The 19,648-nt window shown below is 40.6% G+C and overlaps 1 protein-coding gene across 1 annotated transcript in view; it reads right to left on the bottom strand.

The window, feature by feature from the left end:
* dock1 (dedicator of cytokinesis 1) overlaps positions 1–19,648 on the bottom strand; it is a 155,915-nt gene that overhangs the window by 40,255 nt on the left and 96,012 nt on the right. The window contains exons 28-29 of the mRNA XM_020083260.2: positions 10,414–10,515; positions 8,672–8,766 (exon numbers count right to left, since the gene is read on the bottom strand). Coding sequence (XP_019938819.1) covers positions 8,672–8,766; positions 10,414–10,515 — 197 coding nt within the window. The remainder of the gene's footprint in view (positions 1–8,671; positions 8,767–10,413; positions 10,516–19,648) is intronic.

Raw genomic sequence — 19,648 nt, 5'->3', positions numbered from 1 at the left:
AGTTCCTCTGTGAGCACATCCTGCCATTAATTAAAGTGAAAAAACTTAATGAGGCAGATGAAAATAGAATATCCTCTCCTTCACAGTGGGCTCTGACTAAGACGCTCCAAAGAGGCCATTTAAAACAAGATTAAACGCATTCTGAGCTCGTTTCTTGAACTCTGGAAAATAGTTTTCTTAATGTGGTCTTAAAAAGTATGAAATTTTTAAATTGTAGTCTTTAAATAAATGTGATATATCAACATAAGCTCCCAGTCTCTATTTGAGACCCAATTACTGTATATTATATATTTAATCAATATATTGACATATTCCGGGAGTATCCTGCACAGAAACAGCAATGAGTGTGAATCAAGGGAACTTATAGTAAACATTAACTGCATATTATACAGTCTGCTGTGCCACTTCTCTTTTAATCTCGCATTAATAATGGAACAAAATGCCAGAGGGGGGGAGAAACTTGGCAGCGTCACAATGTCTGTGACGGCCAGTCATTACGCCGCAGACGGGAAAGATGTTCGGATGTAAAAGGGGAGACGATGACAAACAGTTCTTTACAACCCAATTACAACCAGATACAAAAATGTAATCAGCGACTTTATACATGATCGAAGACTTATCCGATAGAGTCAGTGTTTGTTTTACAGCTTCAGCCAAGATATCAAGCATTTCTGTAAATATAATTTGTAAGAACAACCTCCCTTATGCTGCCCTGTGCTTATTATCATCTCCAGATATCTCCCTACTTCCTGATAAGTAGACGAAAACTTACAATTGCGATGCTTTAACTTTTAATTAGTCAACAGTAGGAGCAGCATAGCACCTCCTACGCCATGCATATGGCATCATTATTATAAATATGCTCTGGAAAAACTGTCAGTGTCAGAAAAATTACCCCATTACCGTAGATTGATGGGTATGCGGCACATTTACATTTCAGCAGAGAAAACAAGAGGAGTTGATTTGAAAAAAATCAACTAATTTCCTGCAGCCCGTCAGGTGATCCGCACCAAAGACGACTAGCATCTATGCTAATAAAACTTTATCAGATCAGCAGATCATACTTGCTAATTGAGTGCAGAGACCATGCTCGATAATGATCGCAATCTATTTGCATACTATTGCTAAATCTGCCTGGGCTCAGAGATAAGGTGAGGTCGAAAAGCTTTGCTATCAGAGCGATTTATTAAATGAGATTCCCGGTATTTAAGACATCGGATCTAATATAAGATCAATTTGTTTGTCAACACACTTTTAAACCCAAATGCATCTTACATACAGTAAATCTAGATAAAGTTAATTATGGCTTTTGAAGGCTAAAAATATAAAAGGTACAACCCAGGGAAGCTCTAATGACTCAGAAATATAACTGGAGTGAGTCATAGAACTGCTCTCATCTGGTTACCCCTAACCCTTTTCCATTCACACGGAGCGGAAAAGAACTCCGCACTTTAACACTTAAACTGAAAGAGCTCTCACACAAAGCTGTAATGACGGTACTAAACTAAAATCATCAATAGAAAAAAAAAAGCTTTTTTTTAAAGCTGAAATCCATTATGTCCTTCAATTAATAAATAGGGAGCAGCAAATGGTAGAATGTGCGGAAACACGGCATTAACTTGTTGGAGTTTGTCAGGTTGTTGTAACTGTCAACTTATATTTCACCAAATAATATATTTAAGGTGGAAAATCTGGTGAAAAACAACAAAATTGGCTATGCACATATAGTCCATGATTAAAAAGGGAGCTGTAAAGGAATAGTTTTATTATTTTATTATATTTCTTAGAGGTTAATAATTATTTAGCTAAAAAAATGAAAAATTGAATTAATAATAGAGGCTGAGTAATAGGTAACTGCAGACATATGTGTGGGGACATCATCAAACTATGAAATCAGATTGTTGCCAGAACACACAGGCCAATGATCTCCGGTCTGTCATGTGAATACTGTGAAAAACAGAGCCTCAGTTCCTTTGACTTGGCAGCAGCATGCAGTGAGAAGCCATTGTCAGTGCTGAAGCCCGCTCGCTTTCACCGGCCTATAAACACGGAGAGATCTGAGGTTTAACAATGACAGCAAAGGCTGCTTTTCATCCAAGCCAAAAGTTTCTGAAGAGGTGAACAGATTACTAATGAGGCAGTGCAGGCTGATTTAGACACGACTCCAAATACTAGCAAGCAGGAAAAACACCTCACACTGGAGTCTAGAGGGCTGTCGATGCTCTGTTTGAGTGATGAGGTCTATTCAAGGTTATCAGATGAATCATGAAGCAATTTGAAATACTATAACCGTCCAAAACGTAAACTTTTAATGTTTTCTTTCCTAAACATCTTTAACACTGTAACCATTTTCAGCTTTCTGACAAAGCTGGAAATGATACAGTAAGACTGTTTACGTGGCTTCATACTCTTGATAGCACTTAAAATCAGTGTATTAGAGATGATTACATATGGCCATGGCAAATTAGCAGACTGACATTCACGGTGTGGTTACCCTTTCAGTCACTGTTCATTGCAGTGTGCATCCATTCTGGTTTGAGTGCCAAATTAAATACACATCTGATATGTAGATGTGACTTGAGGCCATTTGTTTGACACGCAGCTGATCTGAAGACAGAGGGAATCAAAGTGAAGGCAGAATTCATTCATTGCCCTGTAAACATGTTGATTCTGTGCAGAGAGGAGAGACAGAAATCAGCTGCAGCACATTCATTGGGTCTCCAGTGAAGCGTCTGCCTCAGTGTAATAAGCGTATCATTATTTCTTACCAGACAGACAAGGAAAATAAAAATTCTCCTGTTTGCCATTACAAGAAAATAAAAAGTCTGAATGACAGAGGCGGAACGTTCTGAACAAAATTGTGGTATTCAATTTCCATTTTATGTACTTTTCTAAACTAATACAAGAAATAGTGCTATACAAACAAACCAGCAATATTATTCCAATATAACACACTGGGGGAATTCTGTAAAAATTAATAGTTTGATTTGAGTAATATTTCAAATAAAAAATATTTCAGTAAATAAAGAATGCAGAACTATTAAGTTGCTTTCAGGCATGCATTTAATTCCGGGTATTTTTCCAAAGTTTCCAGAGGGGCTGCGTGTGAGAACGCAAATCTAAGAGTCAGCTGCTCTGGACCTTTTCTGCAAGCTTCCAGATGAGCATCCTTCCCAGGGGTCAACGTGTTGAAAACAATAACGTGATGAACCCCTCGCAGAAGAGCAAATGTCTAGACCCAATTGTCTGGACACTTTCTGGAGTTAATGTCTGAAAACAGCTTAAGAGCATTTTTACATTGAGTTTTACTTCCTTTACTGCAGCAAATGATCTAAATACTACAATATGGTAGGATACTTTGCTTGTACAGTAAGCCGTCCTACTGCATTTTGAAAGAGAACCATGTTGACAGATATCACATTGGATGTTGTCGCTCATCTGGGGGCCACCATTTAAAGGCCAACGTGCACGCTGTGATCACAAACTGCACTCCATGCGCAAAACAATAATACTCGTCTGGGCAAAGGCTTATCATGATACACACACAGTGACAGACATTAGCACAAACTCAAAGTGGCACACGCCGAGTCGTCGACAAAAGTGGTGTCAGGCATTTACATTGGAGACGGAGGATTAACTCATAACTTCTGCCCGACGCTGGCATGTTGACAAACAGACACTCGCGCCTGATGATGCAGTGCAGTGCACGGCACTATGTCACCAACCATGTTTAATGGTTTCCTATGGTTCCTCTGTGGGGCTGGGTCTCTTAATCTCACTCTTGCAGAATTACCAATCAGGGCTCCGGCTTCCAGACACAATCGGTACACAAGACAGGGAGCAGACAATCTGTCACCAGAGCAACACAGTCAGGAAGTCATGTAAAGGTCAAACTTTTCTTTTCAGAGGCCTGCGACTTGAGAGGCACTGACAGTGACCGGATCATTTGGGACAAACATCTGTATTACTACTGTTTGTAGCTACAAAGCACACAGACCAATTCTTCTTTAATAACTGCAGGCCCATAATAGCTTATATATAAACAAGAGCAGCAGCCATTCTAAATATCCCTGTTTGGAATGGTCTACTTGACCTGTGGTAATGCTGGTTTAAGTTTTCTTTCTGAAACTGTAAAGTCCACAGAAACCTGAAGCTGCACCATCACTGCTGCACAAAGAGCTGTTCACCTGTTTATTCGTGGTTCAGTGAAGCTCAGAACCCAGAGAACCGAAATGGAGAATCAGTTTTTGTTGCTACACTGAGGACAAAGCCGCATAAATTTGCCAAAAATGGAGTTGTTAGGTTTCAAACCAGTACTCTCCTGAAGCGAAGCAGAGTTTGTCAAATCAGATACCTGTAAGCCTAAAGGCACTGTTATTTTTAACTTGGTTGGTGGTGGGTTATATGTGGACAAACAATATAACGACATCATTGCCAGTTGCTTTTCTCTCTCTCAAAGGCCTTCCTGCCTTCCAGACCTGCCCTCCAGGTCCTGGATTAGTCACGGAGAGAACGGCGAACCAGCTCTAGAACCCGTCTCCTAATGAGTCTGTGAGGGGCTGATGACATGGTTACAGTGTTAAAGAACTGCTTCTTCAGCTTGTCTGGGCTTTCATCTTTTCATCTACCACGCAGGGAACTCCCCATTAGTCTCTCAATCTACTATTCTTACACATAATTAACAGCTCTGCGAGAAACTTTGGGTGTTATTTGAGGAAATGATTGTAAGAAGGCCATCGGATGTTCACTCAAATCGAATTAATTAGAAGTTTGATCAGCGAGCCAGCCAGGCATGAAGAAAAAGAGTATGTTATGAACTGCATGACAATGGCACTTGTCACTGCCAAGGTCCAACTGTCCCCTTAAATTCAACCAAGCTGCACCACATTGCAGGAACTCACAGATATCAGTCCGCTCAATATGCTGGACTTTTCTGATACCTGCTTCAGCCGCAGGTTTGGCTCTGACCCGGCCCTTTGCTGCATATCTTCCACTTTTATACCTGATTCTGTCACATCAAATAACCAAAATAAATATATCTTGAAAAATGTTATCAATAAATAGATAGATCCAAGCATTTCTCCTCGAGGAATCTGTGCAAATGTCAAAAGATGCTATTGCAATGTTACACAAGGTGATATGAAAACATTCCTGGATGAGCTCCTTTGTCCAAGTTCGTGCCACAGTTCAATGGGTTCCTTCTTTGGTGAAAACAGAACGTCCTTGGCAGAGGTGAAAAGTAAGAAAATAATAATGACAACAGGAGGACAGTTGTTTAGTTCATCTCTATGTGCTCTCTGGATTATTTTACTTGATCTCAAAGTCATCGCAGTTATTAGATTAGTTCAGACACTAAATCCATGTTTTAACTATCACTAAATAACATCATTAAAATGATGATTTTATTTTTAATGTGTTAATCAAATAATTTGGTGGTGTCACCTTCTGACTGAAAGAAGAAAATGACTGGCGAAAATGTGTCTGATTTCTGATGATCACTGCACTTAGCATGCAGTGATTCAGCACATCTCAGGCTGAAGTTGAAGAGTGCAGAGCTCTTGAAAAGTTTACTCTGCAAATCTGCGAGGTAGCACATTAAGCTGTACAAAAGCAGCCAGCAGCTGTTGTCTTGTAAAGGAATGTGATGCAAGGTTTTTCACCCCTTTAGAGAAGAAAGACAGAGACTATAGCATTTAAGCAAATGCCAAGTTGAGTTGATTCAGTAAACTTTTTATGACAGAAACCAAAGTTTAGCTGGGGGCACTTGAACCTTTAAATCGGCTGCCACATCTTCATTCCTGAATTTAAAAGAGAAGCCTAAATTTGCTTAAAAGGTGTGTATGATGAGTGATGTACATAGGTCTAGACACTTCTGTATGAAGACAACCCTGTGCAATTTATTCTGCTATGTTCACCAAACAAGATCTATATTACCTAAGACATCTGTGTCAGAGGGCATGCAATCAAGCTGTCCACCAACCGTAACCTTAGCAAGCAAACTTCCCTTCATCTCTGTGAACCAGTGTCACTCTGTATCTGCTGCCAATTAGCTGTCACTATTAAACTGTGGCCAGTTGGCATGGGGGGGAAACGGCGGTCGGTGGCTAACCAGCCTGATGCCGCTGTCCACCAGGCAATTAGAGCCCATAAATCAGTTTACAACCTGCAGGAAGTGGAAGGCAACTGGTGGAGAAGAAGGAGTGGGAGGAAACGATGGCTGCTGCCCGTCTCATTAGTGGTGCTATAGTAATGAGAGGCCATGAAAGAAGTGTCTGCTGGTGACATGGATGGTGATATGTGCGTGTGGGGATTTCCCAGAGACAAGAAACTGTGTAGGAATGACTGAGGGATATGCTCTATTAGACTTCCAAATCTACTTCTACGTCATTAATGATACTAATTATTCTTTTTGCTTTCTTTAAAATTGCCAGAAATGTTGACATTTTCACCAATTTTTATGGGATCAGCACATTGGCTGTATGGTTTTGCCTCACTCTCTCAATAACCCGTCTTCCAAAACAACCAAGCCTTGAGTGTCCTCCAGCACTGAATGACAGACACGAGAATAAGTAAACTGAACACATGACGGTTAAGAACCAGATTTTGTCAGAAGTTAATAGAGACCAAAAACGAGAGTTGTGTTTGACTTGTGTTAAATGCTGATGATATCTACTGATACTGAAAATAGGCAAAATCCAATCACAGTCACACGAACCAATTTTGTGAGGTGATATGTACTATGTCAGAGGTATGTAATATTTCATTCTGCTTTGAGTTCATCCGCCCCCACATGAGCAAAAACAGGATTTAACAAACCTTTAAACCTATAAATAAATTGTGAGGTGAAGTGGTGGTCCCACTTTAATGCTGCCACCTCAGAAATGTGACACTTACAAGTGTGCAAAGGCTGCCATGAATTCAATCAGTCTCCTGCGCTGTGGCAGCTTAAGAGTATGATGCATGCGCCTACCTTCCTATGCTCTTAGATTGTTAATGCAACACATTTATAGCTCTCTCTTGAGATGAATGAATGTGTCACCTTGGGTTCCCACCGTGGGGAGCAGGAAACAACCGATCAAACGCACTTTGACGGATGGTGACAAATGGAAGAGTTTTGCTAATTTGTCGCGAAGTCGACACCTGCAGTATTCAAACGGGCTCAAGCACAAACCCTCTGTGAGGAGTCAGACTTTGACAGGCTTATTTTTCACTGGGTTGAACAATGTTTTTAACTCCAACAAGTGTCTGAATGCACTGAGTGGAATGCAGAATTAATCTCAGGGTTGTCACAAACAAGTGCAAGCAGACAAAGGGTTCAACTGGGGAATGATTCTGCCGAGGCATGGGGGACGGCCAGTCTAAAAGTAAAAGATTTCATATGCTAAAAAACATGATCTGAGAACGAATTGCTGGGAGCTCAGCTCGCAATCAAATGGGCAGACGAGAGAAATGGAACCAAAATTGAATAGCAATGCAATCTCAAATATCCTGGCTGGTGATGATGCTGGAATGGTTTAGGAAAGAATGGGCAGGGAGTCAGAGTGATCAGAGTGAAGTACGGGCTGTTTCTGTGAGATGTACACATGCCGGAAACGGCCACTTTGAATCTGCGCTTGAACACACACAGCTCCAGGTACTTGGCTGTTTAATGTTAAATGCCTTGTTATTTCGATTTGGCTTTTCTTCATTGTTTTTTCATTATAGTTGATTTTACACATCTGTCTGTTTACAAGTCTTGGGAAGTAGTGCTGCTTATGAAATAAGTTGTATAAAAGCTTTTTAGGGAGCTGCACAGAATATGATAAATTACCTCCTGTGATTTCACCAGGAGTATGGAGTTAGAAAGAAGTTTGTATCCCTCTCTTCTCTCTCTCTCGCTAGCATGGATATATTAGTCACTACTAGTGTAACATCTGAATTCCTAACCAAACTGCTGGTGGCCAAGTTGCATTGTGGATATCTATTAATTCCTTTTTTCCTTTTAAACAATCCATCATGAGTTATGACATTGTTATATGAGTGCAATAATGAATCTGTAATGTATTTTCACAGTGCCCATGGATCTTTGGCCACAATGCAAAACACATCCCCCTTTAAAAATACATGGATACTGGTAAAGAGGAAGTTTTCTGTCTTTGTTGTTGTGTTTTCATCTGACAGCTGCCTTGCTGTTGTATGACAACAGAACTAGAAGAAAATCACAAAAGAGCCTTTAAGTACATTTTGAGTTCTAACTTCCTCTGAGGCGCTCACAAAGGCAGAGCTCTTGACTAAACTCATAAACCGCGAAGCACATTTCATCTCTTTTTATATTTTCGACAAGAAAAAAAAGGAATGAGGCAAGGTTCACATGAATAAAACAGAAGGCCACTGCAGCACAACCAGCGACAAGTAAAGAGATGCAGAGACAAAGTTTTGGAGATTAGGAAGCAGCATATAACTTAGCATCTATAATTCATGTGATTGTTTGCATCTGCACTGACTGCTCATCTGATTGGTACACCGCTGAGGCCTTGTGCCGATATTTGCATGGAGAGAAAAACATTAGAAAATAACCCTTACCCATTTCTGACTGCTGTTCCCTAGCAACAACAGTGTGGGGAGTTTAAAGCAGCGTGATTTATGTGTGTCTTTGAATGTGTGCGTTTGTGTCCAGCAGGGTTGTACTTACTTATTTTGCATCATGTTCATTATGACCCAGTCCGAGGGGTAGACATTTTTGCCAATGAGATCTTTAAACATGATAAATGTTTCCATTAGGAAGTCCTGCAACAGAGAGAAAGTTTTCAAAATGGAAACTGTTATTCTTCCCTCCTCAAAGATAAGAGCAATCTGAAAAGAACTGTTTGAGTTTGTTGCTTTCAGGCAGACACGGCTTTTAGAATCGTTTTTTACAGTCAAGGTGGGTCATGTATTTCCCATCATGCATGAGGCACTTGAGACCAATAATCCACTTTGTTTTTAAAACTCATATACATGAGTAGCCAAGGTTCCCACAACTTCTTCAACATCAGCTTCAAGGACTTTTCAAGGACTTTCCAGACGGTGTTCCCTCATACTGAAGGACCCAACACGGCAGAGTTTGATACACAGATCAAGTTTAATTATCTTAACAACACTACAAAGGTTTATGAAGAGATCTAGAGTGCTTTACTTTGCACAGTAAAACTATATATTATAAAGACATCTTTATGAATTTGAGGAATAAGAGAGGTCCCGTTTCTATCTATGCACTAAATATAAGACTTCAAACACTGAGTCTATCTCAGGAAAACATTTATAGCCTTAGTTTTTGGCAAATTGTCAAAAACTCCATGATTTCAATGAGCTCACGGAACCTTACTCACAGGAACACTATTTCATGTGATAGTTAGATAACATTAACAGGGCACATAATTATCAGGTGTTAAGCATAACGTGACAACTTGATAACTAGGTTCACTTATTCCACTAATAGATGCTCAGCTCCCTTCTCTGCAGCAACACGGCTTCGAATTCTCTCACTGGAACTTTTTTTTTTTCTAAGGGACACAAAGGTACATTTTTACCTCTTTATAATTGCAGTTTTGTTAAACCCTTGAAGTCAATACTTTCCACACTAGCCTTCTATTGTGCCAGTGCAAGCTAAATACCTCAAACATAAATATTCATGTACATCTATTTTTGGTTGAAGATGTTCCCTCCTAGATCTCCTCCTGAATATATATATATATTAGAGAAAACCTGCAATACAACAAAGTCCTTTGGGCAACAGCCAGTTATGAAAAGCGGATACAGTACATTTGTTAAAAGATCCAGCTTAATCACAGTGATCGTTTATCCCACTATGGGAACTAGACAGGCAGCCTCAAACAAGCTGTTCAATAATGAAGCTGCAATCCATGTTTTTGTCTGTCACCTGAAAATAAATGTTATTAATACCAGCATTAAGAACCTTAACCAAACAACAAGAAAAAAAACCCTACTATTTGGATTTCATACAGCTTTACCTGCAATGGGAATTAGATTTTGTCCATCCAATAAAGCTCAAAAGCAAACAGAGTTGGGGTGAAAGCAAACAGGGAAATCCCCACTTGTCAGAGTAGAGTTATATAATGCTAATCTGGCAGCAGATGCTAGAGAAATGCTGCTTTGAGGGAGGAATTATACAGAGCTGAAATCCATAACATCAATGAGTTTTATCCCTCCACCACAACCTCCCTCAGGACTTGCTACCATCAAGAGCATGCGGTACATATAGCAGCTGGAGAGGACGGACTTACAGAAATTTGATTTCATACTTTTTTATGGAGGAAAACACATTTTTTTTACAGATCTAATTTAACTTCTGATGTAGTTTATATCAGTATTTTAAAGTTGATTACATGACAAAGTCCCATCTCGCAGACATCGACAGTGACAAGGTGTACTCACCACCACATCACTCCTTATCTTGCCAAAGGTGCTGATCAGATGAGCGTAATGATAGTCGTCCATCTGCCTCAACGTGGCAGTCATGCTGGCCACAAAGCTCCCCTGGAGAAGAGAAAGGAGAACATTCAATATACAATCAAGTTCAAATTGAAGGCTGAGGACCGAATGACTCTGCGTCTGTGATTTTGATGGATGCCGACTGGCCGAGTTGATTAGATCTGAGTTCTTAAAGCAGGCACGGCCTCCCAGGTTTGAAAAGGTAAGCGCCCTCAGTCAGTGACTGATCTCATTAACCTACCGCCCTCCACTGCTCAGCTCTTTGTTTCTACTGATTATAATTCCTGTGGGGTCCCAAAAGTGCTGTCTTCACTACGCAGTGCGCTTTTCTGCCTCTAGTTAGCACTCTGTACATGTGCTGCGGACAGCAGGTGAGGGAGGCCAATGTGTGGTAGGTTGGGCGGAGAGAGGCTGCTGCTGATGCTGGTGGTCCCGTGTAATGGAAGTGGTGTGTATGTGCAAAGAGAGATGCTGAAGAAAAGAACGGTTCTACATTCTCTAAAGTGGTCAGATCGCTGATGTGCAGTTCACACTACATGAACTTGGTGTCAAGTGATTTTGAAGTCATTGCTCATACTTCTTGACAGGCTAGCGACACAGGAGCTCCCCCCCTTAAACCCTGCAAAGAGCAAAGATAATCAAACATAAACTGAAACAATAACTTGAATTTGCATTTTGCTTTTGAGGAATAAAAGCTCAGAGTATCGTTATTGGACTTTTGATGCTGCACCGACACAGTTTTCCCTCACTGAGCTGATCAGAGGAAATGCAGCAAAGATAAGAGAAGGTAATTAACCGCTTTGTCAAGGAATGCATGGAAGCACATGTGGATTAATAAGTCTAAGATGTGATAAGCATTCAGATTCAGAGGCATTAAAAGGTGACTATCTATCTCCACATCGCAAAATACTGACATAAGCATCATTGCCAGATTTCGGTTGACCTTTTCTACAGCTCACAACATACATCTTAAACTAGAGGATGTAATCAAAGCAAAGAGATGAGAATATGAAAAGGAAGATTTTGTATTTTAATTACATTCTTATCTTTTTTATTTGAATATATGACCGAGAGCATCTGTGGCTACACAAAAACAGCTGCACAAATGAGTGGACAGGTTTTTTCTAAGCTGCAGTGAGATGTGGTTAGAATAACGCTCACCCTTTTTTAACAAAAACTATCATGCGTAACTAATCACCCGAGGAAACCCCAGCTTGGGACCTTAATCTGCGACTACCTTGGTGAAGTGAGGACGCTGTTAGCGCGGCCCTCATCCAATGAATATTACTCAGCTGCTTTATGTTAGTTAATCCTCACAAGGCATTTGCTTTCGCTGGAGAGCCTCTCCTTGAGCTTTAATTAGGCCTGACCCACCAGAAACACAGCAGAGCAGAAACGATGCTGAAGTCACACACGCACCTCGCCTGACGCCTCTGTGCAATCTCTCTCAAATTCTATGATGAGCGCTTGGTCATTGCTTTATTGTTTTCAGGCGTTATTACTTTTATTATACATATGGCAATGATGCATACCAAATCAACGTGCCAACGTGACTGAAATGATCACTATAGCAATCCTCTATTATTCATGTTTGCTTTAATTTTAGTTATGCATACATGGAGCTCATCACTGCTTCACTTCCCTCTCTATGGAGCTTCACAGAAACCAGAATGACTCATGTTGTATTCATTTGGAAACCTTTTTTTTTTTCTAAAGCACAGCGGGCAACAATCTTTCGACAGTGGGGGCATGTAAGCCTCAGTTCTTCAGCCTTAAAGATGGACAACAAATTCAGACAGAGCCTGATCAGACAAGTGTGTGTTAAGTTTGGTTCAAATGTATGTTGCGCGAAAAGAGACGGTTCTCTCACATTTCCGCGGTTGGTCTCACACGTTCCCAAACAAAGACGGGTAAAGTGAGAGGCCGATACTTCCTACACGTGCTGGAAGAGGATGACCAATGACAACAGAGTGACTGGGCTTTATCAGGAGAACCAAAATGAATTCCCTCTGAAATGGTCAGAGCATCATTCAATAAAAGTCTATAATAGAGATAAAATAACAAAAAGAACCAATATGTATGATGAAACTATAATTTCTATAGACTATCATTAACATGATAACTGGATTTAAAGTTTGAAGTGGGTTTTAGTCTTGGTTAGATGATTTAATGCATAGTTCTATAGAGAAGGCCACATGTTTAAGCATGTTGAGCACATCCTTCTTACAGATCCGGTGGAGTAACTAGCACGTGGGGCAGGCAATGGCTGCAGCGACTGATTCATTCAATTTATTAATTCAAGGAGGACATGCTTCAAAGCAGGACGCACCTGTTGAAGGATCTTCCCTCACCACAAAGAAAAGCTGGTGGGGGTCCCACACTCCTTCAATCTTTCCATAACTTCAGCTGTGAGTGGATTCAGAAGAAACTTTACATGCTGTGAGTCAATGTGCTGAGGCTCTAGAACTGAATACAGTGGCATAAGCCCCTGAAAGCTTGCTCCCATCATTTAATCAAAACCGCCAACAGCAGCACAAGCAAACATGTGCCAATGTTGCTTTTAATTGCTGTAACGTGTCACCCAAGAATGAGTCTCGAGTTTCCAAATAAGTGTAATTGCTGCTGGAGGCAGTAGGATCAGCTTGCGAATCCTGATGGTAAAATTAAATACAGGTGAGGGATCGATCTGCCATATTTCTGTCTGGATGATGTTCCAGGGACAGACAGACAATCTCCCCCAGAAAAAGGGATTCAGACTTTTCACTGAGCAACAGTTCAAATCCAAATGTGGTACAAACCCTCACCACATCGGTTGTTAAGACGAAATGCATCAAATAGAGGTGTGGGACATGACCGCAAATAGAAACGTTCAGCTCCTCTAAGGGCTCCAGCTCTAATTTAATGGACCCGGTGTGATATCCTTCGCTGTCATAACAGCTGACTCTGCAGGTTTAGCAGCAGTGACCAGCAAAGCAGAAGAACTCAAAGACCAACGTGTCCTCTCATACCTCATCTCTTCACTTTTATTACTGAGAAGAACTCGTAAACATTACCATGACAGCATGTATTTATGTGTTTGAGGAAGGTGAAGTACGGACAGAATCAAATCAAACGTGCCAAGAAATAAATAAGGGAAAAGGAAAAAAACATCTCGCTCACTAGTCACAAGCAGGACTATCATCTCTGATTTTGGTGTGGGTGGCAAGGGTATGTGGCACGCTGAGGAGCTGCTGAGAGGAGGGAGAACAACAAAATACTCCTTCAGCTGTCTGCCTGACGAAAACAACTTAAGACGAAAACAAAACGATAAAAAGAATGATAAAAGACGCAAGAAACCGAAACAGAAAATGTTTGAGAATCCAAACAGAGCTCCTGTTATTACTTTAAGTTTTTCTGTGTGATGCCTCATGACAACTGTGACTTGTTTGTTTTTCAACCTGAGGGCTGACGATATTAGAAGAAACTCACTAATACAAGTGGGGGAAGGAAATTATCTTCAGTCTTGATCTTCAATCAACAGGATTACAATTTAAAACCACTTAAGCAGCTCTATGACACTAATGATGGAGGAAAACAAGAAAAACTGTTTTATGTATTTAAAACAAAAAAATTTGCAAGAACACAAGGGCTTCCTTCACTCCTTTCCGATTGCCCATAGAGGAATTTCCATTTCTGTTTCTGTTTTTTGCACAATACAAAAAAATGCTGTTACATAATGTCTGAAAGATGTAGCAAACAACAAAAATCCAAAGAAGCAATTATCTACGGGCAGATTTGTTTGTCATGTGGAGAACTGAATAAACAATGGAGCAAAATAAAACAAATGAGAGATTTGAGAAAAGCTGACAACTTCCAAGAAAAGGTCATAAGGGACGAGACAGAATGAGACAGAACGGTCTTCAAGAAGTCAAACATTCACCAGCCTCCAATTGTGCTGCCATTAACGCCAAGTGTTTATCTCTCGAGCCAAAAACAACAATAAATGGGAACTTCACAACTTATATTCATCACCGTGTCCGGAGGGTGCAGATTTCTGAATCCTGGCCTCTGTATCAATCTTTTTTACTTGAGGGCAAATGAGGCAGAATCTTAGTGGAAATGAAAAAGTGGTGATTAGAGGGAGGGACCAGATCCATCATGCACCGCTCTCCAGCTCGCATCTCTTTGATAATTCATCTCACTTTGGGGCCTGACAGCCCAGGAGTAAAAATTGATGTTTGCTCTAGTTGTGAGGGGTTGCACAATAAACAGAGCATTGTTTTAAAGCCTTTAATTGAGCCAGTGGGGGAAACGCATGGTAGTCTCTGGAGAGATGTACACTAGGACTCTGGAGGAGCGAAGACTGACACAGGAGCACAGAGGAAGAGGAGGAACGAGGGGTATGATGACCAACAGGGACCGAAACAACCCCTGATCTCTCTGTATTAGCTTCAGGCCTGATGCAATGTGAATTTAATGGCTCATTACAACATAAAATACAGAAGAAAACCCAACAATGGCACCACGTCATTTACTCTGAGTGAGATAAGGACGCTCCTCCTATGCAAACAAAAGTGATCGGCACTCTGGAATAATGGAGGATTTGGTTGACAGAAGAAAAAAAAAAAAGATCTCACGAGTAAGAGAGAAGCTTAGAATATCGGATAGCGGGTTTTGTTGGCAAGGCGACCAGAAGCACACAATAGCATCTCAATTTGTATTCTCTTCAATTTGCCAAGTCATCCAGTGATGGCATACAGACGTGTTGGAGCTGAGATTCAAACATTTCCACTGGGGTGATTTATTGAGGGGAGCCCGAATGAAAGTGTGAAAGTCCCCTACAGAAAAAAAAGATGCAGCATAATATATATAAATATGCAGCTGTGCATCAAGAACATTTATAACATCCAAGGATGAGTCTTTTCTACTGTTGTGCAAATACACAAACTGTTTATTTTATAGAAGTTCTTTTATATGTAACAATAATAAAGTGATCAAAGAAAAGTCAGTAAACTTTAATTCACATAATGATGAATTCATGAATAATTTATGTTAAGAAAATTGATCACCCTGAGTTATTTTTTAGTTTGTAATAGTAATTCTGCAATATAAAACTAATTTATTTCATTCATTATTGTGATTTTTATGATTATTATTAAACTGCATTCAATTTAAAATGACTTGACTCTGTACTTGAGCCCACTTGGCTCCAGCGTCAAGCCAACATGGTGGCATGCAGGTGGGTTAGCCGACAGAGACGAGTGGAGGACCTGTTAGAGGCCAGCTGAAAACACTCACCCATGATTTCTTCTTCAGTGACATTTGGCATAATGCACTGTGACGTCCGAGTAAACACTTCAGAATACACAACGATAAATAATAATCGCAGAAGACCTGGGCAGCCATCCATGAAAGTGACCCGTTATGCCACTCATTCAGACAGCATGCAACTTAGACAAGCTTGAGGAAACACTTTCACACTCCGATACATAAAGGCATTACATTTCTTTCAGCAGACACCTTCGTTTGTACAGGAATCTCCATTGAGCCACTTTCTCACACAAGAAAAGCTCCGCGTGTCCAGTGAGAAGCCCACATCAGTCGCTGGAGAGGAAGTGGGTCAAGGTGTCGGATGGTGTGGATGGACTGCAGCGAGAGGAAGATGGTGTGTGACATGTTTTCATGTGTTGAAGCCATAACACACTCAGCCTGGACTGTTTCACAACTTAAGGTCAAAAGTAACTTTAAATATTGAGCACTGGGTCAGAGCCAGAAAATCCATCTCGACAATTTTGGAAACAGCAGAAAAAAATCTGATCTACTCTAAACAAACTGCAGGTATCATGGGATTATATCTCTGACAACTTTATCTCCGAACAACTTAAACCCTAAACTGCCAACACCAATACACCATACTGAATGCACTACAGCTGTGGCCCAGGAGGTAGAGAGCAGAAGCAGAAGCATGTTGGCGGATTTCTAATGACTCTCGTGTACATTCTTCCAAAAAATAAGATACAATAAGTTATCTCACTGTTTTAAGTTACAACTTTGTTTGCAAATATTTTTTATGGTTCATATTTGTTCATTTCTTGCTCTCCCTCGAACTTGCATGAATGCACAGGATTGCAACTTAATTTTGTTGTAGGAATTCTACTCTATTCTGTTCTATGACGAACATGTTTGTGCTGGGCTTGTTTTAACCATATAGCTGGTGTTTGTGGAGGAGTTGACTCGAAGCCAGCTTTGGTCTTTTCATCAAACGTGTGCACAAAGGACTGCAGCAGAGAGGGACAGACTCTCGCTGACGTATATTCTGCGAGGTACATTTTCAGCTTCAAATCTCTTGCTGGGGCGTCGCGACTGCACAGCAGACGCATCATATCAACCTGTCAGCCGAAATACGCACGGATACACGGCGTCACACACAAACATTTTCTTTTTCCATTTTCAGGATTGCTGAGAGATCTAAGCTACAGTGAATTGACAGTGCTCGTCACCAACATAGTAATTAGGTTCCATGCAGATATCATCGCTCTAATGTGCACAGTGTGGATGAATGCACTCAGGATCTCAGAGCGCGATGGAGCCAAGTGGTGACAGTGAACCACTAAAATGAAAGTTTTAAATGTATGATGTGTGATATGGGAATCAGAGTTTAATTCGTTAATCTGGGGCTGGGGGAGTCACGAAACAAGACCAAAGAGAAAATAATTCAGATTAGACTGGGGGCAAGATGACAATGAAAGATCATTTCCGGCTTCACTAGGCAACGCTAACACATTCTACGCCAATTAGCGCTGTGACATGAGTCTGGCAGCTGGATGAGGTGGAAAAGAGCCGCATGACAATGAGAGGAAGACTCCTGTCCTGTCAAATACAGCAACTCTGTACTCAAAATAAATCAAGTACTTTCATGGGAGGATATTCAAGAGCCAATGTGACAAATTACAAAATCAATCATTCTATTCATTGGATGAAATTTGAGTTGTTATTTAAAATTCAGTTAGATTTGTCTGTACTGTGTGGTGGCACTGCAATAAGTTTTTTTTATATGTTCATTTCAATATAAAAAACAAATGTGTAGAGTTATCCTGCCTTTCAAACATGTACTGAAAATGGCTATTTTATAAGGAAAATGCATAAACAGGTAAAATAGAATTGTGCCTAACGATGATAATGACAGTGTATTCATAAAAGGTAGAGTCTGTGCACTCTAATCACAAACCACATTATCCATAAATCTATTTACGATCCCAACAGGCCCAGCAGCAAAAATCGAGAATAAACTAACTCTGGCTCTTCCTTTGACCACAGCACTGTGTGTACTGGGACATGCAGGGGACTGAGGACATCAAATAGGTGTCCCCCGAGGGGTCAGCTTGAAGGTAATGAAATCAATAGAAGAGGAGAATCACTCCAGTGACTTGTCCACTGCCACTGGTTTATACATCAGAGAAAACCTTTGCTTACACAAGCAGATTGCTGAGCAGGTTCCAATAAAAAGAAAACTGCAGAGCCTTTTCCAGCCCCTGGTACAGTAGACATTATTTCCAAGAGGAGGATGGTCCATTAAATGAACACCATTAACCCTGGGTTCAAATCTTAAACATTTGCCAAGCACAGAGACGATCCAAGGTCAAATCCAGAAAAGCGTTACTCAGCTTCTTCTTGTATCAAAACCTCCTGCTTGTCATCGCCTGGCAGAGAAATAACAAAGCTGGTGCAGGTGTATTAATGTCACACCAATACAAGAAGCTGCAGGATCGCACAAAACCCTTTTAATATGAAAGTAAAAATGTCATATTAAGGCTTCAGTGATTTCAGATCATTAATATGACTTTTCTTTCCCAGCTGAAAGTTGCTACATTATAAAATTAATAACAACCCCTCACAATAAACAGGATTCATAAATGAGACAATATTCCAACAAAATCAAACCAATAAATTATGGCATCCACAGGGAAATTAACCAAATGAGAAACAACATATTAATATTGATCATAACGATCATAAAAGAAGACGGCTTAAGATGAGGAGATATTATGTCAAGAAAATCTGCTTTACCAAATAAAAAGAATAAAGAACGGAAGAAGGCAGGCTCACCAAATGTTCATCCAAAATGCTGCTTAAGATGCTTTCAGACATGCACTGAACTTTTCCTGCCACAGCGAGTAAGAGGGGATGTTGACGATGTTTCTAACATGCAACACGAAACTGAGACAAATATCTCAAGTTGAAAAAGATCCGACATACACATAGAATATCTCAACACAAATGTCATCTTAGAAACACGACGAGATTAGGGCTGACACTGGAATTCTCAAAAAAGTTGCAGGGACAGCAAGAGACGAAACACATATATCATGTCCTGCCTCCTCCGGTGCTTGCCCTCGCCAAAACTCAGTTTTGCTAATGTTGTGAATGCATCTACCAACACAATCTCCTGCTGCAGTCTTCAAATTTGAGACAAACATTACTGAATTTTGACTTGAAAACACTTTACTGTGTGTGATACAAGTGGGCTGTGTGTCGTTCATCTGCTGATTCACTGGGAAGCTATGTGAAAGTTCACATACACAACAAACCACAGCAGCTGATGTCTGGAGAGCTGCAGCTCATTACCATGACACCAGAGGCTTAAAGCAGAACTCGGGGTTTCCCTGTGAGAGAATGAGGGCGAGCTTTGGCTCCGAAAACATTCAGCCAGGCACACAGCCTCACTTCTGCACGATCAAGGTCACAGCGACTGTGCTGGTTACCTCCCTCCTTATTTTCTCCATTAAATGCGACAACGGCACACCACAAATCCAATTAGATCTAGGACCAAAATGCACAATCCCACATGAAAAACAGGTCCTCTCCTGCATAAACAGTGTTAACTGCTAACTAGCCCTTGACAGATGGATAAAAAGCCGAGAGGAGATCAGGCAGACGAGCCTTTGAAAGGGAGGACAAGCAGATGGAATCTTCTTCCCGCACAAATAAAAAAAGCTGTGAGGACTCAGGGAAATTGAGATGACAGAAGGTGAATGGACTCGTAATGAAAGTCTCAAGGTTGATGAAATATGACGATCATTCTACGGAGACACACAAAACAATTACAGTGTGCGTGCAGACACATCCGTCTTTTGTTGAGACAAAAAAAAACGTTGAAAAGCAGAGCTGTGAGGAAAAGAATACCTGCGGCAGATCTGTT

Source organism: Paralichthys olivaceus, chromosome 21 (genome assembly GCF_024713975.1).
Source record: "Paralichthys olivaceus isolate ysfri-2021 chromosome 21, ASM2471397v2, whole genome shotgun sequence".
Classification (NCBI taxonomy): domain Eukaryota; kingdom Metazoa; phylum Chordata; class Actinopteri; order Pleuronectiformes; family Paralichthyidae; genus Paralichthys; species Paralichthys olivaceus.
The sequence above is the reverse complement of the archived record's forward strand: the minus strand, read 5'-3'. Positions and strand labels throughout refer to the sequence as shown.